Source organism: Leptodactylus fuscus, chromosome 7 (assembly GCF_031893055.1).
Source record: "Leptodactylus fuscus isolate aLepFus1 chromosome 7, aLepFus1.hap2, whole genome shotgun sequence".
Classification (NCBI taxonomy): Eukaryota; Metazoa; Chordata; class Amphibia; order Anura; family Leptodactylidae; genus Leptodactylus; species Leptodactylus fuscus.
Window position 1 is genome coordinate 98,172,122 of NC_134271.1, and position 24,005 is coordinate 98,196,126.

At 39.8% G+C, this 24,005-nt stretch overlaps 1 protein-coding gene across 2 annotated transcripts in view; it reads right to left on the minus strand.

Annotated features, from left to right (window-relative positions):
- The window catches only part of PAPOLA (poly(A) polymerase alpha), a 35,242-nt gene extending 12,265 nt beyond the window's left edge, over positions 1 to 22,977 (minus strand). For both annotated transcript variants that reach the window (XM_075282607.1, XM_075282606.1), the window contains exons 1-12: positions 22,822 to 22,977; positions 15,111 to 15,278; positions 12,070 to 12,136; positions 11,526 to 11,607; positions 11,298 to 11,407; positions 8,940 to 8,993; positions 8,204 to 8,315; positions 7,215 to 7,304; positions 6,997 to 7,135; positions 6,585 to 6,657; positions 5,371 to 5,491; positions 5,120 to 5,204 (exon numbers count right to left, since the gene is read on the minus strand). In XM_075282607.1, the coding sequence (XP_075138708.1) occupies positions 5,120 to 5,204; positions 5,371 to 5,491; positions 6,585 to 6,657; positions 6,997 to 7,135; positions 7,215 to 7,304; positions 8,204 to 8,315; positions 8,940 to 8,993; positions 11,298 to 11,407; positions 11,526 to 11,607; positions 12,070 to 12,136; positions 15,111 to 15,278; positions 22,822 to 22,829 (1,109 nt within the window). In that variant the 5' untranslated portion in view covers positions 22,830 to 22,977. The remainder of the gene's footprint in view (positions 1 to 5,119; positions 5,205 to 5,370; positions 5,492 to 6,584; positions 6,658 to 6,996; positions 7,136 to 7,214; positions 7,305 to 8,203; positions 8,316 to 8,939; positions 8,994 to 11,297; positions 11,408 to 11,525; positions 11,608 to 12,069; positions 12,137 to 15,110; positions 15,279 to 22,821) is intronic.
- Between the last annotated feature and the right edge of the window lie 1,028 nt (positions 22,978 to 24,005).

Genomic DNA, 24,005 nt, shown 5'->3' on the forward strand with positions numbered 1-24,005 from the left:
TCACTAAAGATTACATAACTTTAACTTCAACAAATGTAGGTTTTCTTGTGATTTTATTTCCTCTTCCATCCACTTCTTAACAGCACTGTCACATCATTCTTTATATACAATCTTTACAGGGCACGAGGCTTATGTCTATACTAAATACAATGTCCGTGAAAGAAAAATATTTTAGATCTTGATATCTGTAAATATGCAGTAATGCTTATGGCATGAAAGGTGCTGTAGATAGGAGGGCATCTTGTCCGCAGTTAATCCATGAATCTTGTCACGACTAATCGTACAATTCACAAGGTTTGTATGCGTGAAATAGTATATTATTGCACTAATCATCCCAGCTATACCATTTGGCTTCAGGGTTTGCAATGGCAGGCAAGGCTCTTCAAGTAAAGTCATTCTCAGGATTCACAGAAAAACTAGAGAGTAAGATGTTAAATAACCCAGCAGACTGACTAGTTTTGTAGAAGTCTAACAGCTGACAAAGTACTGTTCTTTCTATGCTGAATTGTTCAGTGGACAGGCATCTCTATATACATGATCATAAAGTGAAGACCATAAAATGCGTTTCTAAGAGCAGAAGGAATAGGACAAACCCATACACTTATGCAGAAGAATCATAACTTTCCCACCAGAATATTTCTGCAATCTCAATTACACTCAATTGTGTGTCACTCTAAAGACTCTCTGAAAGTCCAGTTTGATGGATCCACTCGAGAATAGGGACACAAATGTATTACTAGGTAATGTTCACATGCACTGAGAGCTAAGCTTCCTTTTACACAGGCACTCTGGTTTCATAATAGTGAGGACGTCTCCTTAGAATAAGCCATGAATGGATTACATGGGTGTTGGGGGAGGCTTGGTGCAGACACCTCTTTAGTTTACAAGGGTCAGTCTACTTCCAACCCTTAAGAGGTAATTTAGGATATTGTAGCTACATCCCATTCAAGTGAATGAGGCTAAGCTGCAAAATCAAAGAGGTGTAGTTAGTAAGATGCGTGTTTACAAAGAAAGACACTGCAGAACTTGCCCAAGCTTCACAGTCCCCATTACACAGCTGACTGGCAAGGGTGTGAGATGTCGGACCCCTATTGATCTGAGATTGATTGCCTATCTAAACGGACTGACCCTGAATTGTGAAATTGGAAAACTCCCTTAAATCAAATCTCAAAAAACAAGATATGCAATGTCTTAAGCCTTTGCCAACACTACAAATTGCTCTGAACACTGTGCCACTCCAAAGAAACTAATTATAAAACTAAATTAAAACACGGACACATTCGCCTTTTTTTCTCATTTTTTTCTTTTTTTTTTTTCTTTTCATATATTTTTTTTTTCTTTTTTTAATATTTATTGTCCATTAACATACAGATTGAAAAAAAAAAAAAAAAAAAAAAAAAAAGGATCGATAGTACAAGCTCACGCACACAAACCAACCCAAACCAAGTACATGTAATCTGGCATGCACAAAAAAAGAAAGAAAAATGAAAAAAAAAAAAAAAAAAAAAGTGTCATAGAAAACAATTTCCACAACCATATGACAGATCATGAGGAAAAGGATAGGTGAACTGTTATTAATGGTGTCATAAGGGGAGGCATCAAGCATCTCCCATCAACTGCATCTGCGGCATACTAGAGGTTAAAAGGGTGTCTTTTCTTCTAAATGTTTTTTTTCATGCTTTCATGTACGTTAAAGAACCCACCCAGGGATGAAGTCATCATTTATGATCTACTGAACAATTCTCCTTAAACTGTGTCCTGGATTGTCTTTACGAAGCACTTCTGATGAAAAAGTATAGTATTGTATACTAATATACAACTGCCCACAAAAAAACAGTAAAAACCCAAAGTAACAGACAAGACAATTCTGTAACATGGACATAACCTTCCAAACTTAAATCCATATATCCATAATCCAAATCCAAGGGGAACATGGGGGATAAACTTATTGATAATATCCACTGTAGGCTATTCACATAACAGCCTGGACAGAGCCAGAGTTTGGTTAACAGACAACATGTGCAAAAGAATTTATTTCGTTTTTGTTCACACTTTTTTTTGTTTTTTTAAATCAGGTTTTTTTACATACTTAAAAGAGAGTAAATTCAGCTTGTTCAAATCCCAATGGGGCCATACAATTCAATGTAAAAGGCGTACTGTATAGTCAGTGTTAAAGCAGCAATTTAACTCTTGGATACTAGTTAAAACAGTCTACATAAAAGCCAGCCATTTTTTTCAGCAGATATTGTAAATGCACTGGAATAAACACTGCCACAGAAAGGTCTCTTTTCCTCTTTTACGTTAGGTTCACACCTGCGTTCAGGTTTACCGTTTGTGGGGTCTGCTTGGGGACCCCACAAACAGAAACCTAATCAGTTTAAGAAAAAAAAAAAAAAAAGCAGTTACCTGCGGACTCCATTATAAAGCTGAATGGGGACCGGTATCCCTGAGCTGCAATCAGGAGAAGGTGTGAGCAGAGCTTTAGAAAGATATATGACAAAATTGTAGTGATGGGTAAATCTGCTGACCTTTGACAGCATTTGAGAGTTATCCACACTCCTTTAGTCCTTAGCTACATCATGACTAGAGATGTTTAGCGCATCCAGTTTGTCTGCTGATTGTTAAGAGTCACATTAAGGTTCTCACATGAATAGACAAACTTTCTGTCTTCAAATGAAACAGCGTTTTCTGTGTAAAGTCTTATTGATGGTCACATGACCACAGCTAAGGACCAGAAGGGATAATTCAAATATAGCCACGAATAAGAGGATGAACTTCACTCCAATTAACATCACGTACCTTTCTGATAGGTCAGATAAAACGTTTTCTTTCTGGGAGTGCTACTTTAGTAACATAATAAAATTAAGAGAAATATAGTAGTGACTACACCCCATTGTCCTGTCAAACCAGTGTCAGTGACTATCTGCATATTGACACGAATATTCACATTTTCATTTATCTCCTCATTACAAAAACCAAAGTCATTAATAGTTTTATAAAACCATTTAGCATAGGGAAATGTATTATATCTGACTTTATGCACAGCACACTAGCAATAAAATGTCACTGGTTTATAGTAGTTTAATATTGTGCAAGTGTGATGTTCTATAAATGAATCTATAGCTTGTGACTACATTATACTCAGGCTACAAAAGGAGGTCACTACAATAACAATACATATGCAAATAGCATGGTTTTCTTGGGATATAATACTAATGCCTAAAATGAGGTAAAAGCATCAATGACACTGGTAATTGCTACCACCAGCAGAGGTGTGGTTGTGGCATAGACTTTTGTCTGCAGATTTTGACAGAAACCATTTATATCCATTCAGCTGTGTGAGGTTATCATGGAGCCTTCACTGTCAAAATGGTTCATATCACTTGAAAGGCTGTTTTGCAGTACCAGTCCCAGCCACATGACCACTACTGAAAACCACTTATAAGCTGTTGTAGAATTGGGGCATTCCTTTTAATAAGCGTCACTGGATTTTTTTCCCCCCTAATTTTAAACACACCTTTTTGGTACAATGTTGCTGGTGAGAAAATCCATTTTTAATCCATGTGCATATGAGCTGTTTGATGCACCTATGGTCCACCGCCTAGTGCTGACCCCCAACAAAGAATGACAGATCTCAAAATGAATGGATCAAAGACAAAAACTGTTGCTCCAGCAGATCAGCCACCCCAATGGTACAAAACAGTTCATTCGCATACAGATTAAAAGTTGTTTTACTCAGCAGCCAGATTGTGCTTTGACATAATTATGTTCACTATGCTATGAATGGCTTTTGAAGCCATTCTGGTGGTAGCAATCTTTAAGGCTGAGGCCTCGCATTGCTTTGTTGCAGATTTTACTGCTATTTTTGAGCCAAAGCTAGAAGATTATAAAGCAGAATTATAAGAATTTCCTGCAATGAACAAACTTTCCGCAACTTGGATATTCAGCCTAAGACCAGGCTCCAATTTTGAGGCGGTATTTTACAGTTCCTGAAAAGTGGCTGGGATTCGGGCTAATCCCATCCACACATTGCAAATAAAATAAAAAAAAATCTGTAGCAGAAATGCTGTGATTTCAAAAACTGTTGAGTTTATGTAAATCGCATCAAGTCAATTAGTCCTACAGAAACATTGGCGTTTGTGTATAGTTTTAATTGAAGCAGAAAGTACTGTGGGAAAAACTACAGCACTTTCGTTTCCACCGCTTTTTTTTTTGCACAACGCTTTTTCGCTGCGGCCCAATACATGGGGTCTTAGCCTAAAGGAGTGTTCCCAGTATGAGATCTTATCACTTCTTTACAAAACAGGTGATTGTTTACAATAGCTGGCGGGTTCACATCACTGGGACCCGCACCCATCATGAGAACATGTGGTCCCATTTTGAATGGAGGCTTGAGACAAATATAGCAGAGATTGTACTCCGCTATCTCCATCCGTCACAAAGATTTGAGAGTGGCAGGGCACATTGTCCACATAGAGGACTCGAAAACCCATTCCAAGGATAGGCCACCAATCTTGAATTTTGGAAAGGCCTTTTTTTTAACAGAAACCCTACCACATGAGAAGACAATTGAAGTGGCATTTTGTATGTGCATCATTGCAACTTCGCTTCTTCCACATACAAGAAAAATAAAAAAAAGGCAGCAAGTACCAAAGCAGTTGTTTGGTAAGTCAAGGGGACTCGTACCACAGTTACTACTGCTAAGACAATATTCAATGACTGTGAATAGGGTTTTTTGTAACTGTTTACATTCACTGGGTGAATTTTTGTCTGTGTTATGGTCTCAGATTTCAGACATGGATCTTGAAGTAAATTCAACTACAGTAAAGATACTCCAAAACTGAACTCCTTCTTTCAAAAGCTATATACCGCTATGTTTCAATGCAAAAAACAGAACCCAATGTCATAATGTAATCCGTTACTATTAAGGCTTTGCACTTTGACTGTTGGCATGTCAAGGCTACCTGGAAATAAGCAGGGACTTTAGTACATGTGTTTTTAGCATACAATGTAACCGAAAAGAATCATACTCCACACATACCTCATTAAAGAAATGATTTTTGTTTTATTTTTAATTCCTCCCCCACGAAACAGTGCAGACAGGTTATAATATACATACTTGTATTTCTGAAAGAAGTTTGGAGCTTCAAAAAGTTTGGACCAATCTGCTTTACCCAGCAAGATCTCATCTGTGATGGCCAATCCTGGGAGAAAATATTGGAGATAAAAAAAAACAAAAAAAACAACTTATCTTTAATTACAAATCATTGGTTTTAAACTGTAAATATGAAACAGAAAAATCAAATAGCTGCAGTGCAGTCAATGGGAAGAATAAGAATCATAAGGAACTCATACAGATTTTGAATGTACCTTGCTTGAATTCTTCAACCATAACCATTCTTGTGGAAACAGACACATTGTAGGTAGAATTCTGCTGTGGGTAGGCTGGTGTGATGATGGGCATGAGGTGGTATCTATCACTGGGATTCACCTTCATAGAAGAAAAAAACAAAAACGTTGGCATTTTAGAATCTGAGAACTACTTTGGCAGGGAGTCTCCACATTTATGGCAAAGTAGTCAATTGTTGGGTACCTAAAATTGCATAAAGCAAAGGTATATCATTACTATGTGGATATTTCCCCACTGTGGGACTATTAAAGGATTATCTTACTATATGCTATGAATTTATGATGGGTAAGCCCAACCTCTCAGATGCACACAAATACTGAGAATGACGGGGCCAGAAGTACTAATTTAGTGTTGCATCCATCTCCCATCAGCAGCACTCCTGGCCACCTAGCTATGTGACCCGTTAGCCAATTTCATTCCAGTAGTTGTTCACAATTTATTTCTATGGCCTATCGATGTTCCATACATATCTGATATGGAATGGGGAAAATCTCAATAGCCAAATTCCCGAAAAGATCAGCCATTTGGCGTTACTTCCCATCATAAGGATTGGCCTTAAAAATACAAATACTGTATTATACACAATGGGACGACCTAGCTTGATTTGGTACAAAGCCTGTGTGGCTGGGTTTTTTGTTTGTTTGTTTTTTTTAAACTAATGACAAACAGTAACATTGCATTTATTTGCTTTGACCAATTTTAATATAGCTTATGTAATCACCATGCAACTGACATTACATATACAGATGTAACAGCTTAACTCGATTCTTTCAATGACTATTTGTCTTCTGTGATAAGATATAGTGCAGAAAGATAAACGCTGCTACATCAGTGGATCTAAATATATAGTGCTGTATTTGAACATGGCTATTTTTTATGCAAGGGGCTGTATTGGAGAGGTATGTGCATGGACACTGGTAACAAGAGGCAGAGGCTAGAGTAAGTATTTCCTCACAAATACAGTGGACTGGTGCCTATGAATCTTCTATTTTCTCTGATCTATCCCAAAATTTGTCAAGCAGCATATATTTTTTTATCTTATTGGCCAAAAAATCAAACCTGCGACTGTAATATACCATCCTACATATGGCAGAATGTTAAACTCTTAGATCAGTTTCAAAACAATTATCCATTTGTTAACAATTTCTTTAATATCCAAGTACAATATACCGACCCTGGGATCCCACACAGGTAAATTAAGGTTACACTCTTCTGGCTGCTTCAGCAAAACTGGATTCGGCCATTCCCTGCATAGCAAAAATAGATTACAACACATTACGGTAATATACATGCAAAGAAAGACTACAGTGAACATGACATACACAACCAAATAGTTAGCATTATGGAGAATCTTCCATGCAATACATTACCATAGGGTCACTAAAAACAGAATCAATCAATGAATGTCAACATTCAATATTTTCACCACAGTAGTGACATTTCGGTGATGTATATAGCTCCATGGTATGCAGGTCCATACATTGGAAATATTTGTTGGGGGGTATTTCCTCAAACGTGGCAAACTGATGTTCAAAATGCAGTGCAAACAAAATGACCTAAACACATCAGCAATTTTGTAAACTCACCATTTGGAAAATACCAAGAAAAACTTATGGACAAGTGTGGATGCTATTGCATTTGGGTACAACTGGCATGTTCTCGCTACTAACATAGCCCAGGAGACGCCACCAAGAAATCCTAGTATGTTGGAATATATGTTATGACCTACAGAAGGGAAAGCAGGAGGGCGTTAGCATAGATTTGAGAAGTTGTCAGTGACAAAACATTTCTCTGAGTAACTTACGCTTGGCCCATAGTTTGATTGCTCTCAAAGTTAACCTGAAGTTATCAATGTTCGGTACTAAATGGAGGATTTCATCAGTTACTCTACAACCTGGGAAAGAAACCATAAAATTAATGAGACGAGGGAAAAGGAACCTTATCCAATTTGTTGTCAAACTAAATGAAGAGGGCAGTGTTAGGCTGAGTTCAGAGTATTTTGGATCGGAATTTGCCGTGGAGGCCGATGCAGTACTGCGATCTGGATTAGGACCAAATGAATTGGCCTAGTCGAGAGAGTCTTCGGGGTAGATTCACAAGGCACAATCCGCCTGAAGAATGAGCATGTCCATTCTTTTTACCGGGAGCCGGAACAAACGACTCCTGGAAAAAAGAAACGACCGGCTCCCATTGAAATCAATGGGAGCCGTCTTTTTGGTCAGGATTTTGAGGGGGATATGGGCTCAAAATCCTGACCAAAATACTCAGTGTAAACTCAGCCTCATATGGGTGCGGTTCCCGATTCCTAGTCAAACCCTGCACTTTAGTAATTAAGGTAAGGGTCTCCAGATTACTTGTAGGTACTACAAGACTCTCACATACACTTATAGTCCAGGCAAAGCATGGGGAATGTCTCAGACTACAAAGACAGTGTACAGAATAGTCAGAGGCTGGTGACAACTTGTATAGAAAGGAAAAGGGTACTGGGGATTGGAGGAAATGCACTAAAACTATGCAGTTATTGGGAAATGTTTATGGAGAACTAGAGGAATACACACAAAAAAAAAGCATACATTTAAAAGGTCTACAAAGAAAGAAAGTCGCTGGAATTATGGGAATTCCGAGTAAATTAATTTATTCACTTGCAAAATTGACTGTATGTACTCTTGAGGTAAGGAAGATTTGTTTCAGTAGCTGCACCTTCAGGTACATTAGAATAGGATGTTTTGAGCATGTATCAATAAATTGAAGCATGCTTGGTCAAATAATAAAACACTTAAACTGAGCATTTACCATTAAGACTCCGTATACATCTTATGTCTAAATTCTTCAGCAGGCTATCATCTCGTAGGTCCAAGTCCTCAGGAATTGTCTGAAGTGCAAGTCTTGCAAATAAAATATCAATCTGAAAATAAAACAGATGTAAAGTAATGAATAGCAAACAGGAACAAGGTAAATATGTCTGTAACCATACAGACAAGCTGACAAAAAAAAAAAAAAAAAAAAAAGAAGAAAGATTATGGTTGAATAAAGTAGACTGAGCTTGAGCAGTAGCAATACAAAACAAACTACTCGTATTTCGTATTGATTAACCTCTCGTACTCAGTATAAGCTCAGTATAAAATAAAAGCCATTTTTAGGACGAATGATAAGTAAAGAGGTTTTGACACTGATGACCTATCCTTATGTCAGGGGTAATCAGTAACAATTTGGTGGAGGTCCAACATCTGTCACCCCCACTGATAGGCTGAAATAGTGACCATGAAGGGTTACTGCGGCCTCAATTACATCTGAGCTGCAGGAACCCTGCTCCTGGCTTTACACTTGTTCTGGCAGTTGTGATGGAATCTCAATTGATCTGATATTGTTGACCTATCCTAAGGACACGTCATCAATAGCTAAATCTTAGAAATCACCATTAATTTGGGTGTGCATGCAGTTCATTACATAAATCTGACAACCTCAAATCAAAATTACATTTTTTTTTCATTGAAATTACACTCCTATAAAAGTCAGTTCAAATATTTACCTCTATACCATCAAAGCAAAGCTTGATCACAGGTACAAAAGCTTCTTCCACAGCCTGTAAAATAGATGGATCAACATTTCTAATAAGTCAAAGGTTTCCAGTAAAGTTAATAGTGACCACAATATAGTAGAAATGATGTCCTAAAATGTTTTTGAACCATAATACATAAACTAGTCTGTCACATTTCCCAGCAGTAACAAATAAATACAACATTTTTGATTTACATGATGCCACCATATTCTATGTCTTCACTCAAAATTTAAAAGGGACCTTTCACAAACTCCCCTTGTTCTTAGCATCTGCTAATAGGCTACGCTGCTTCACAGATTCCAGCACAGTTTTTCTTTACCTTCCACCAGTCCCAAGCAACAAGCAGTTAGTTTTGGTGTCTGATGTGCTATTTAAAAGGGTAATACTGGCAAAACGTTGTTTTTTTTTAATGTCAATTACTGCTATTAATAGGTTAATAAATGCACCCATATACCTTTATCCATATTTTGAGTGATTTCTAGGTGTCTCTTGCTTTTGTTTACATGTTTATACTTCCTGCTGTGTAACTTCTTCACTAACTCCTTTCATACACCCCTCCCCGTCCCTCTACCTATCCCACCTGTCCCTATTTACTCAGGATCGTCATTAGATAATCAGAAAATGTCCCTGGGGCGGTCATTTTTGATTAATAATGTTATTTAGAAATTAGGAGGGGGTTTAGATTAGTTTAGGGATTTCCAGTAATTCTGGACAACCCCTTTAAGCTCTATAAAGTCAGAAAGGAAGTCTCAGGCAAGGGGTGCAATTCAATTAGAGGCAGCCAGTGTCAGAGCTTAGGATCACAACCCTTGTCTGCGGCCTGACACTGCCCTCCTGACAGTACAGAGACTAAACATATCAGGCACCAAAAATAACAGCACTGTGTTCATTAACTGTGGAAACTAGAGGAAAAAAATTGCAACTGTGCTGGAGCAGCAGCTATTAATTGATGTAAAGAGTTGGACTTGCTGGTGAAAAGTCCTGTTTTAGGCCGGGGCCAAAGTGGAGTAAATGTCGAAATTTGTCCACAAAAAACGCCAGAGAAAAAAAAAAAAAAAAAAAGTGGTGTTTTACAGTCACAGCAAAGAGAAAGGTTTTGTAGCATATCCCATTCCCACTTTACGGAAAAATATACATAGCGAACACACTGATTTGGAAAACCATTGCAGTTTTGAAAATAGCAGCATGTCAATTATACCTACGAAAACGGAGTCGGTTTCCCTATAAGCATACTTGAAATAGAAAGTCTACAGAGGAAACTTCTGTGGACTTTCTTTTTTTTATGTAGATTGTGGGCCCCATATAGAGCTCACAATGTAATTTTTTTTTCCCCATCAGTAGGTCTTTGGAGTATGGAAGGAAATCCACACAAACACGGGGAGAACATACAAACTCCTTGCAGATGTTGTCTCTGGCAGGATTTGAACCTAGGACTCCAAGGCTGCAGGGCAAGGCTGCAGTGCAAACTCGAGATGAGCGAGTAGTATTCGATCGAGTAGGTATTTGATCGAATACTACGGTATTCAAAATACTCGTACTCGGTCGAATACCACACAGTAAACGTAAAAGGTTTTTACCACGTGGTATTCGACCGAGTACGAGTATTTTGAATACCGTAGTATTCCATCAATACCTACTCGATCGAATACTACTCGCTCATCTCTAGTGCTAACCACGGAGCCACAGTGTTGCCCACTTTCTGTGAAAAAGGTTGCAGGAAAGACCATGATGCGTTGTGGCCACCATTTTTTCTGCAGTGCTTTTTTCTGTGGCCTGCTACGTGGGGACGTAGCCAAGAAGGAGTTGTCTGGGGAACATAATTCTACTTACATAACCCAGGGGTTTTCTTGATGTCTGAACTGAGGGTTCCGATTTAGGTTCATCCCAGGGTCACATGATTGGAAACAGCCCCTGGGTCGCTCCGCCTTCTCTCAAGTATACACAGGTAGTTTACATGTGCTATGAGGATGGCTGACTATAGTAAAGCCAACTCCAATAACACAGTTAGCCAGGGGTGAAAACTGAGATTGGAAAAGGCTGAGTGGGGCTGGTTCTGATCTTGTGACCTCTGGGTTAACACCAGGCCAGAACCTCCAGGCTCGGCAGCTGTAGACTCTTCCACCTCACCTAATAGCAGGTCTGGCACAATGCAACTATTCACTAAGCTTGACAGTTACTGAGGAAACCATTCACTTTTCACCCATGAGTACTGCGAACAGGTCTCATCAATTAGAATGGGACCCATGCACAATATTTGCTGCAGTGTGTAGCGGAGATCTAGTGAGAGAGTAAGTCTTCACAAGCCGTTAAACTTTATGCAACACTTACGCGAAGGTCCTTCACTTCGTCTTGCAGCTTCAATTTCTCATAAAAAGAAGAAAAAAAGTCGCTTCTGTCGACATGTCTGGGTGCCACACACAAGGCGTCAATATCGGCACCTGCAAACAAAGATTATACACGAATGATTTTACATATAAAACCTACACCAAAGACTCTCTACTTAAGAAGGGAAGGACTCAATGCCGAAATCCAGCTTCAAATAAAAAACGTACGTACCTTTTGTATGAACACCTAATCTGTATGATCCAAAAGTAAATATCTTTCCTCCAACATTCTCAATAACAGACTGCGGTAAATTCTGGAGGGGCATAAAAAAAAGTGAACATCTTAGAAACCGTAAACACTATGTACCATATGAACCATAGGCTGCTTAAGGGTATATTTGGATATGGCTATTTTCATCCAAATTTGGCTTGCAGAAATCCATGTAATTCCATGCATCTCATTGGGGTTGTTTTGTCATGGAACAATTTTTTAGTTGCAGGGTTTTTTGCTGTGTATTTATCATAACATATGTTAAAATACATAGAAAGTGAGCAAGTGTTTGTTTATGTGTTCTCGGTTCTCTGTCCGGGTTTTTATTACTGTTTTATTGTTTATTATGCTATGCTTTTTGTTTGTATGTATAATATATTTTTGAAAATTTTATAAAAATCAGTAAAAAGAAAAAAAAAAAAAAAATAGATAAGTGAGCAAGTGAATTGTGTAAGCATTTTAAAACATGAAGGGATATTGCTAAGACTCAAGACTGAGACTTTACCTTGAGTTCGCTAATTTCTCGAATCCATTCTTTAACCAAATTGTTCAGTTTCCCCAAAATTAAAATTCTGCAGAAGAAAGAAAACATTTTTTATTTTTTACTCTAAACCTTTATAAACTGCCTAATACCCAGGTGGATTTTTTTATTGTCACATACATGTCACATCACAGAAAGTTACAAAACAAGGCATTGCCTAATCATTATACCAACCATACCATTATACCTTGATAACTTTGGTATAGCAAAACTGAACTTTTGAACAATGACATTAATACTTTTTCTAATGCAATTTATTAAACTTTGTCTCCTTTCTGTGAAACAATGCATATCTTTATTTCCTTCCCGTCTACCTGTATTACTATTTCAAGAGATTACACTACCGTTCAAAAGTTTAAGGTCACTTAGAAATATCCTTATTTTTAAAAGAAAAGCACTTTTTTTTTTTTTAACGAAGAGAACATTAAATGAATCAGAAATACACTCTATTCTAGCTGCAAACGGCTGGTTTTAAATGCAATATCCACGTAGGTGTATAGAGGCCTATTTCCAGCAATCATCTCTCCAGTGGTCTAATGGTACATTGTATTTGCTAACTGTGTAAGAATGTGAAAGTATGTTAGCACAGCTGAAAACAGTTTTGCTGGTTAGAGAAGTTATAAAACTGACCTTCCTTTGAGCTTGTTGAGAGTCTGGAGCATTACATTTGTTGGTTCGATTAAATTCTCTAAATGGCCAGCAAAAGACTTTCATGTGAAACTCGACAGTCTATTCTTGTTCTTAGAATGAAGGCTAGTCCACGTGAGAAATTGCCAAGAAACTGAAGATTTCCTACAACTAGGTGTACTACTCCCTTCAGAGGACAAACAGGCTCTAACCAGAGTAGAAAGAGAAGTCTGAGGCCCCGCTACACAACTGAGCAACAGGACAAGTACATTAGAGCCTCTTGTTTGAGAAATCGACGCCTCACAAGTCCTCAACTGGCAGCTTCATTAAATAGTACCCACAAAACGCCAGTGTGAACGTCTACAGTGAAGAGGTGACTCCGGGATGCTGGCCTTCAGGGCAGAGTGGCAAAGAAAAAGCCATATCTGAGACTGGCTAATAAAAGGAAAAGATTAATATGAGCAAAAGAACACAGACATTGGACAGAGGAAGATTGGAGAAAAGTGTTATGGACAGACGAATCGAAGTTTGAGGTGTTTGGATCACACGGAAGAACATTTGTGAGATGCAGAACAACTGAAAAGATGCTGGAAGAGCCTGACGCCATTTGTCAAGCACGGTGGAGGTGATGTGACAGTCTGGAGTTGCTTTGGTGCTGGTAAAGTGAGAGATTTGTACAAGGTAAAAGGGATTTTGAATAAGGAAGGCTATCACTCCATTTTGCATGCCATACCATGTGGACAGCACTCGATTGGAGCCAATTTCATCCTACAAAAAGACAATGACCCAAAGCCACCTCCAAATTATGCAAGAACTATTTAGGGAAGAAGCAGGCAGCTGGTATTCTATCTGTAATGGAGTGGCCAGCGCAGTCACCAGATCTCAACCCCACTGAGCTGTTGTGGGAGAAGCTTGACTGTATAGTACGCAAAAAGTGCCCATCAAGCCAATCCAACTTGTGGGAGGGGCTTCTGGAAGTATGGCGTGAAATTCCTTCAGATTACCTCAACAAACTAACAGCTAGAATGCCAAAGGTCTGAAAGGCTGTAATTGGTGCAAATGGAGCCTTCTGTGACGAAAGCAAAGTCTGAAGGGGGAAAATTACCATTTCAAATAAAAATCATTATTTCTAACCTTGTCAATGTCTTGACCATATTTTCTATTCATCTTGCAACTCCTTTGATAAATAAAAGTGTGACTTTTCATGGAAGACACAAAATTTTTGAACGGCAGTGTATATCAATTGAAAATAGTCAGGAGTAGAATATTTACTTGCATTTACTGCCAAGCCTAAGGTCCCCTTCACATGGAGTATACGCTCACTGATTCTGAACGTGTAACACGTTCCAAATCAGCGGTGTTAAAACAGATCCCATTGCTTTCTATGGGAGCCGGCATATGTGCGCTCCCCATAGAAATGAATGGGTTGCTTTTTTCCCTATTGCTTTCAATGTATACGCGCGTATCACATTTAAAGCAATAGGGGGAAAAAAAAGCAGCCCATTCATTTCTATGGGGAGCGCACGTATGCCGGCTCCCATAGAAAGCAATGGGATCTGTTTTAACGCCGCTGATGTGGAACGTGTTACACGTTCAGAATCAGCGAGCGTATACTTTGTGTGAAGGGGCCCTAACAGTGTTTTCAACTGATGATATCTCTGGAAATAATACAAATAGAACTGCAACCTCTCCTCTTTTATACAACACCAGAAGCAAATTTCTATATTACATAATGTCAGACATATAAATGCTTGAAGTTCCCTCTCCCCATTTTCTGTGCATTACACACACGCTGATACAGACTGAGAAGCAGCAAACCCCAACAAAATCCCAACAGAGAACAATCTAATAGTATTCAGACAGCAATTCATAGATGCACTTACATGTTTCAGCCCAGGCACACGCAGTACCGTGCGCCATTTTTGTGTAGTTTGCTATAGACAGCATACTGAGCAGTAGGCTGAGTTCTATAGCGAGCTACAACAAAATGGCGCTCGGGCATGTGCAATACTGCTCTAAACGGAGTTCTGGCAGGAAAGACATCCAGGGAGGAGGAGAGCCAGGCGGAGCACAAGCAATGGAGGGGTGTGAATAAAGGTATGACCTGGGGAGGCCCTGGGGAATACCCAGGGTGCTTGGTGGGCTCATTTACATAAAGTAATTAACCAGGATTCCAACTGAACGGCGGGGAGAATATAGAAAAAAAAAAAAAAAAAAAGGTAGTCGTCGTAGTAGAATAGCCTTTTTAAAGGCTATCCAGGAATGTCTACCTCAAAACCACTGACACCAATGATAGAATCCCTTTAACACACATTTTAGAAGCAGCATGTAAATATTGTACTGTAGGTTAAGCCAATAATGACCCAAATGATCCTCACCTCCTCTGCAATTCCTCCTCTTCTTCAAACACACCAAAAGGCTTCAATGTCTCTATGAGTTTCTGTGTGAGAGTGCAGTCCGTTTCCTTAGGAGCCGCTAAGCTGATAGGGGAGGTGATGCCATAGTTCTTCTGGGCCTGTTGCTGTGTTCCCTGGTTTGTCAGTGGACTAAAGCAAAGAAAGATGAACAGAAAAAGAAAAGATTTTAAAAGGTTAAAAAGCAGAGTAGCCAGAAAAACAAAACAAAAAACGTATTACAGAAAACATTTCTTTTTGTTTTCAGTTGCTATGACTCCTAGTAACTTTCTCCATCTGCTATTCTCAGCTTGTATGTGTTCTTTCTTGTAATACATTACTGTATTATCCACGCTGCTGCAACACCGAATTTCCCCATGGCGGGACTATTAAAGGATTATCTTATCTAACATAGGTGGCGTTCACACTGCCGCTGCTGTCCGCCCCGGGGTGACCATTGAAAATCCCGGGGAGACCAGACGGCTTGCGAGCGGCCGGCTTTCATTTGAATGGGTTTTATAAGGTGACCGCCCGTGAGCGTTTTCAGGCTCTCTGCCTGGAAACTATTTTTTTCAGCGGACACAAAGTTCTGCATGTAGGACTTTGTGTCCGCTGAAAAAAAAAAATGGTTTCTAGGCGGAGAGGCTAAAACCGCTCATGGGCATTCACCTTTTAAAACCCATTGAAACAAATGATTTTATTAAGATTTCAAGTGATCACTAACACAAAGTAGCAGATAATTGTGAAGTGGAAGGAAAATGATACAGGGTTTTCAAAATAGTAATCAAATAAAAATCTAAAAAGTGCGATGCTCAAAACTATTCAGCCCCCCTATATCAATACTGTGTTGGGACACCTTTCGCTGCAATTACAACTGCAAGTCTTTTGGGTTTTGTCTCTACCAGCTTTGCCCATCCTTTGTAAAATAGCTGAAGCTCAGCCAGATTGGATGCAGAGCGTCTGAACAGCAATTTTCATGTCTTTCCACAGTTGGTCAATGAGATTTAGGTCTGGACTCTAATTGGGCCATTCTAACGCCTGAATATTCTTTGATCTAAGCCATTCCATTATAGCTCTTGCTGTATGTTTAGGGTCATTGTCTTGCTGGAAAATGAATCTCTTTCAATATCAAGTCTGTTGCTTCCTCCAACAGGTTCTCTTCCACACATAGCACATTTCATTTAGGCCAAAAAGTTCAACTTTGGTCTTATCTGACAGAGCACCTTCTTCTACATATTTACTATGTCTCCTATACAGCTTGTGGCAAACTTCACACGGCACTTCTTATGTCTTTCTTTCAACAATGGTTTTCTTTTTGCCACTCTCCCAAAAAGGCCAGATTTGTGGAGTGCATGAAGTATAGTTGTCCTGTGGACAGTCTCACGTCTGACGCTGGGTTCATCCGGTTTTAAAAAAACCAGTTTCGTGGTGGAGAGCATAAAATACTCACCGGCGCTCATGGCCAGACAACTTTCAAACCCATTCAAATTAAGCCAGTCCTATACCTGTCTGTATTTGCGGCCCAGTCCATTCATTTCAATCCATGGAACAGTGAAAATCACAGATGATACACGGATACCAATCACGGTCTTCTGCATGTAGCCTAAGCGTATGCAAATATTCAAATCCTCCTCTGTCCTGACCCCTTCTCTAAAGAGTCACCCTACTGGACTGGGCGTAGGTCCTCATATGCTCCTGACTAACTTCACCTTGAATCTTTGACATCTATAGCAGTCTTGTACAATACCCAATAACAATGTAGAACAGCATAGACGATACACATTTCCCATGCAAGTCACACTTGCTGAGCACACCTACTCTGGCAAGTGCCACAAAACCTCCACACAGCGTGTGACACCTGAGAGAATCTAGCATCCAGAGACCAGGGCACTAAACTAGGTGGAGAGGAAACAGAAATTCCCTCACAGAACAGTAATATGAGTGCTGCAGGGCTACAGTGTGTTATTGTCAGGTACACTGCACAATATAGTAGACAAAACGTCTAGAACAAATCTTTGGTGTATGTACCATAAAGGGGTGAGACCATAAAATGGTGGGATTTGAAACAAAGATGATACAACAAGGAAGCTGTTTATATAAGGCCAAAACCTCTTTACACGTTGCCCAAAGAAGCAGGTAAGCTTTACAATAAAAGGTAACGCACCTAGACCTGAAGTGAATCTACACAACATGTCATACCTTACAGCTGCCACACATATAGGACAACATGCAGCAGGTCTGCTGAACCACAACAAAAACAACATGACAAAACCCTGTGCGTTATCATATAGCTTTTGCTGTGGTCATCAATAAATCTGCCCATATACTATACAGGATATCTTGGAGGCAATAGATTTCAACATGTCAAAACTTTCTTCTGCCAGGACAGTGGTTTCTATCAAGTGGTTCTCTAGATGTGGGGAAACTACAACTACAGAATATTGAGTCAAAGTGGGTACAGTTTTTTGGACTCCACAATCTTTTTTATATGATAGTGTATACCGGTAATAGCCATCACTGACTAATATTATGCAATTCTAGCCTTCCTGTTAAGGAATACAGACTACTACTTTCTTTAAGACAGATAAAGGTCCTACCTATGGGACATAATGTAAACTGATGACTTTATGACAACTTCACATAGTGAACAGTAAATAGCCAAGAAAAACTGTTTGACTACTTATGTTGCAAAATATCATTCATGACAAATTGGAGAACTAAAGTCATAAGTCTACTAAACTGTAACCAAATCACATCCACAATACTTGGTTATAAAGCAGTGAGCAGATGTCTGTGTGACTACAGCTTATTTTTCTGGGTTAAATATTCTTCTTAAAGAGGGCAAAATAATAATATTAATAATAAATAATAATAATTATAAGCGCTTACTTGTCCCTGGCATACTGTCTGAAGCCATGAGACTCATGGGATTGCTCAAACCAATAAGTAGCTTCAGCAGATGCTAGAGGGGGTTTGTTGTTGTCACTCATGGTTTCGTTGCTCTCATGGGTCTAGCGGCTTCTGGTGGCACTAGACCAAGTGTGTGACCCACTGGTGTCTCCAAATGCTTGACAACCTCCTTTAAGGGTCAGTGCACACAGGGTTTTTTGGCGCTGAATCTGCCTCAACATCAGCCTCCAAAAAAAACTACCAATAGAATTCTATTGGGAGGCTTTTTTTAGAGGCTGATTCAGCGCCAAAATACCCTGTGTGCACTGACCCTAATGCTTGGTTCACATCTGCTTTGGTATTCCGTCTGGGGGAGTCTGCATGGGACCCCACAAATGGAATACCAAACGCAACTGCAAGTGGTGTGCAGTAAATCACACGGACCCCATAGTTAAGGGCTCCCAATACATAGATCGCGATCTACCGGTCGATTGCAAAGGAAGTATGGGTCGATTGCGTATGCTTGAGGCTGGCTATCAGCAGCTACTGTCCGGACTATGCATCCCTGGCTGATTCCATTCAGTGCAAGTCATCAGAGTGAGGTAAAGACAAAAATGTACAGAGTTGTATTAACAAAATAAATTCTAAATAAATTTCAGTTTTGCATTTTTTTTTAAATGTAAATTGTGAGCCCCACATATAGCTCACAATGTACATTTTTCCCTATCAGTATGTCTTTTTTTGGAATACGGGATGGAAATCTATGCAAACACGGGGAGAACATACAAACTCCTTGCAGATGTTTTTTTTTTCCCTTGGCGGGATTTGAACACCAGGACTCCAGTGCTGCAAGGCTGCAGTGCTAACCACTGCATTTTGAAGTGGGTAGTAGATTTTGACTTGGTCATTTTATGAGTACCTCACATGCTGAAAAAGTGTGAGCACCCCTGCCATAGACTATAATGGGGTCAGTGTGCTTACCGCGCACGAATGATACGGGCAGGAAAGTAGATTGTGAACTACTTTCCTGTCCGCATGATCCCTGCGGAGATCTGGTGGCAAGCACACGGACCCAATTATAGTCTATGGGGTCCGTGTGCTTTCACTGGCACACCACTTGCGGTTACGTTCGGTATTCCGTTTGGGGGGGTCCTCATGCGGACTCCCCCAGGATGGAATACAAATGTTGATGTGAACGAGGGGTAAGATAAGTCAGGAATATCAGACTGGTGTTTTCTGACACCACAGACCCTGTTCCCAGATTAACTTATAGCTGGAACTGCCAGGTGTTGGACCCCACTGATCTATTTTTACAGACAAATCTTAATGCTATGTCTTTAATATTTGTAACTTAGAAAAATTCGCTAAGGCCCCACAACGCGAAAAACTATTTTTTGTTGCAGATTTTGCTGCATTTAATCCAAAATCAAGAGTGGCTTGCAAAGGAATGGATAACATATAGGAAACACATACTTCTACCTTCTGTAAAATTCACTCCTGGCTTTGGCATAAAAAATTAAGCAAAATCTGCAACAAAATTTTATCAGCAACATGAGGCTTTAGCCTACTATATGGTAGTAGTTCTCAGGATCTAGAACTTGTCATACGCTTTTCTGTTATGGCATAATGAAAACAAGTAGCCTCAAAACTTCCGGCTGGATACATGGTACATTTCCACAACAAATAAAATTTGCTGAATTTTCACACAAGATCAACAAAGGATTACCATTATCTTCCAAAGGTGGCAGCCACAAGAGGAAGATCAGTCACATGGACAATTATACAAGGAGAACTGTGGGTGCACATTATCATAAAAATGGACCTTTATGTACAGGCAATAAGACAAGGATGAGGAAACGCTGGTCTTTATGACCCATTTTAGGGAGAGGGTAAGGTTCACAAGAGGAAATAATTGACAATGATAGCAGTGTATGCACCTCTTCCTACGCAGGCTATCAGACCCCACCTGATCACCCTTTTATCGTCTATTGTTCACTGAAGGAGTAACCAATTAAAATATAACTTTTATTAAATCCAATTAAAATGATTTAATATCATAGTCCAAAAATAAAGAGTTTGTGTGAGAGGACAGATAAATTAATGATGTGCCCAATAATGGACCATCTATGTGCACCATTTATGGGCACATTAATTTATCTGTCCTCTCACACAAACTGTTTATTTTTGGACTATGATTTTAAATCATTTTAATTGGATTTAATAAAAGTTATATTTTAATTGGTTACTCCTTCAGTGAACTTTAGTAATTAGAGTGACAACCCATCAGTGATTCACATTTTTATCGTCTATTGTAGAGGGTGGATAATTGTTATGGTGTAAACCTTTAAGGTCCATTCACATGTAGGAAAATGGTGATGAATTTGGAGTGGAATTTCAGCACTAAAAAAAACAAACAAAAAAAAGCCTCCCACTGACTTCAATTCCACAAATTCCTCACCATTTTCCTCAGTGTGAATGGACCCTAAAGGTTACATACAGATTAAGGCTAAGACCCCATGTTCTAGAAACGCAGCTTTTTTTGTTGCAGATTTTGTTGCTTTTTTGGAGCCAATGCCAGGAGTGGCTGTGAAAGGAATGGGAAATATATAGGTAGTTCTTATACTTGTACCTTTTGTGCATTCCACTACTGGCTTTAACTAAAAAAAAACGCAACAAAATCTGACCCTGCTAGGATAACTGTGTTTCTGAAATTCATGGTCGTATCCATTGGCACCCGATCCAGACAAAAGGCTCTTGCCAATAAGATTGGTAGACAAAATCTTTAAAAGGGAGCATTCACACGATGTTACGCTCAGCTCATTCTGAACGTAAAATTCGTTCAGAATGAGTGCGTAACAAGCAGCTCCCATTGATTTGAATGGTTGACGGCATACACACACTACCCATTGAAATCAATGGGAGGCTTTTTTTCCCTATTGCCTTCAATGTAATACACGCGTATTTACATTGAAAGCAATAGGGGGAAAAAGTCTCCCATTGATTTCAATGGGTAGCGCGCGTATGCAGGCACCCATTCAAATCAATGGGAGCTGCTTGTTACGCGCTCATTCTGAACAAATTTTACGTTCAGAATGAGCTGAGTATAACATCGTGTGCATGCTCTCAAACTTTGCCCGTGATCATCTCTGATCACGGGTAATGCTGCCAGGCGCCTGCTGTATGAAACAGCACAAACCTGGCAGGTAGTGCTGCCGCCAAATTTAGTCACGTACACCAGGACGTAACTGTATGTCCTGGTGCGCCTAAGGGTTAAACACACCAAGATAATAAATCTATACTGGACAGGGCAGATTTTTAGACAACTGATGTAAGTAAGTTACAATTGGCTGTCAGCAAGCAGTACCTGAAGGACCAGAACTCTTCATTTAATAAAAAAAAAACAAGAAACAACTTTATTACAATTTAAAAATTACAAATTACTAAAACATTAAAATGGTACTTTGACATTATTATAATTTTTTAATACAGCTGTGAGGGACCCATAAACAAAATACCTTTAAGCTGAGTCTCTATGTTGTAGAATTGCAGCTTTTTTTGTTAGAGATTTTGCTGTTTTTTCAGTTAACGCCAAGAGTGGCTACAAAAGGGATGGCAAATATATATTTAGTTCTTAAACTTTTTCCTTCTGCTGAATCCACTCCTGGTTTTGGCTCAAAAAAACCCCTTCAAAATCTGAAACAAGAAAAAGCTGTGATTCTGCAACACAGGGCCTTAGGCCTACTCACCACTACCCAGGTCTCCATTTCCAGCAGTGGCAGAACCAGTCTTCCTCTTACAGATTTCCCGGCTGTTAATAACTACTACGGTCTACTGCAGCCAATGAAAGGCCTCAGTGGCCTCCTCTTCACAAACAGTGCATCAAAGCAAACCTGTAATTGGCTGTAGTGATCATCTAACACAAATGGGACGTCACTAGTGATTTAATGTGAACACACCCCTATACACAAGACCTGAGCTGCCGGCAGAGGCACGGAGAGTGTGGAGTACTGGTTTGTTATGTTTATGGGTAGCTCAGAGGTGCTATTAAACATTAACCCGAAAAAACTCCTTACGTGCAGGTCTAAACCAGACTGAAATGTTGCATGCCAATTACATGAAATTAATTTTTACTGCAGGTGATGTAAAGCCTAAAATCAGTGACAAACCTGCCTCATTTCCACAAAAAACACTTGTGTACTTGTGTAATTGTCAAACATCTGACCCCAGCCTATGTTGCAGGTATCCTCGTGGTGGGTTTCTGGGGCCAGCAGGACCCCCACTGATCATTCATGGAAAGGCATGCATCCAAAAGATCAAACCCATCCCCTATTATAACGTATTAACCCGTCATCATTTATATGTAATGAGAATACTGCTTTTATCATCACTCCACATAAAATACAAGGGTAGCCACAGTGAACAATAAAGGCTGTGAAAACAAAGAAGAGCTACATGTAGAAAGTTCTCATTCCCTATAACATTGGATTTATAGCCAGAGATATAGCGATAAATCCGTGTATAATACTGGCTATCAGCCATGTCTGTTTATATGAGCTGCTGGGGGACTGGCCCAGTGCAGTAGTAACACAATGGTAGGGTTATGGAGTCAGGTGACGGCTGCCATTGCATCACCCCCTGGTAGCACAACATGTAAATACATACACATCTGTAGGCTAAAAGGGCTATGAGGGAGCAGGGCTGCCCCAGGAACGAGCACTGCGGCCCCCGGCGCCCTCATAGCCGGGTCACCCCGCAGAAGCCAGCTGATGACGTAATGCCCGCTCATTACCCACACCCGAATACTCACAAAGGCATGGTGACCTCACTCCTCCCGCCGCCCACCAATGCTGGGCATGAGGAAGCCGGCACACTCCCACAACAAACCCGGCTTGGAAAACAACAATGAACGACCGGAACCTGCCGCCTAAACGCTTCCCGTCTGTCCCAACATGGCGCCCGCCGCTACCACAGCAACGTTCTGGAATACGTCAACGTCGAAACGCCTGTGCGTCCCTTGCTTTACCACGCCCAATTTTCTCCACAGGCATCATGGGAGATGTAGTTCTATACTCAGCAGCGACTCCTATCGAACACTGATAGAATTACTTGTATAAACTATAGCGTTTCACTGCCTTTGTTATCGGTTACATTCTATATTAGACAATGTTCACACCTTCAGGACTTGATCAGGGTTAAAGAGCAGTCTGTACACACTCTAATCTGATATTCTGTAGCCAGTGCTAGTGAATAGAGTATTTCATACCACATACAGCAAAAAATGACATAAAGCCATGGCATCAGACACATTGAATGACACTGTGGATAATTCTCATGCAGATCAGCGGCACAGAGCAAAAATCTGGCTGTCTGGTTTGGATTTCTGCTGCAGATCCTCTAGTACAATACACATCAGATTTTGTTTCAGCTTGAGGTAAGGCTTCAGACTATAGTAGAAACCAATGGCGTAACTGCAGGCTGCTAAGGGCCCCCGACCTTTTGTATTAGACTGTTACCTGCTGAAGTAACCCCCGTCAGGTAACGGGCCCTATTAACTTACTGATTCCCACTTCTGCTCACTGTCGCCTCCACTTCCCGTTCTGCCCTCCAGGGGCCCCTGTGTTCCATATCACATCGCTGTCATATAGCCTTAAGGCTGAGGCTCCACGTTGCGGAAACACAGCTTTTTTTCAGATTTTGTTCCAGTTTTTTGAGCCAAAGCCAAGAATGGCTATAAAAAGAGTGGGAACTCTATACAAAGTTGTTATAATTCTCCCTTCTCAATCCACTCCTGACTTTGGTTCAGAAAAACAAAATAAAAAAGCTATGTTTCCGCACTGTGGGGGCCTCAGACTAAAGGGAGTCTATCATTGAGGATTTCGTTTTTTAAGTAAACACACGTTGGAGTAGGCTTTAGAAAGGCTATTCTAGTCCTACCTCTCTTTCTCTCCTGCTCATAGCTGATTTTCAAACATATAGTTTTTTTGGAAATAT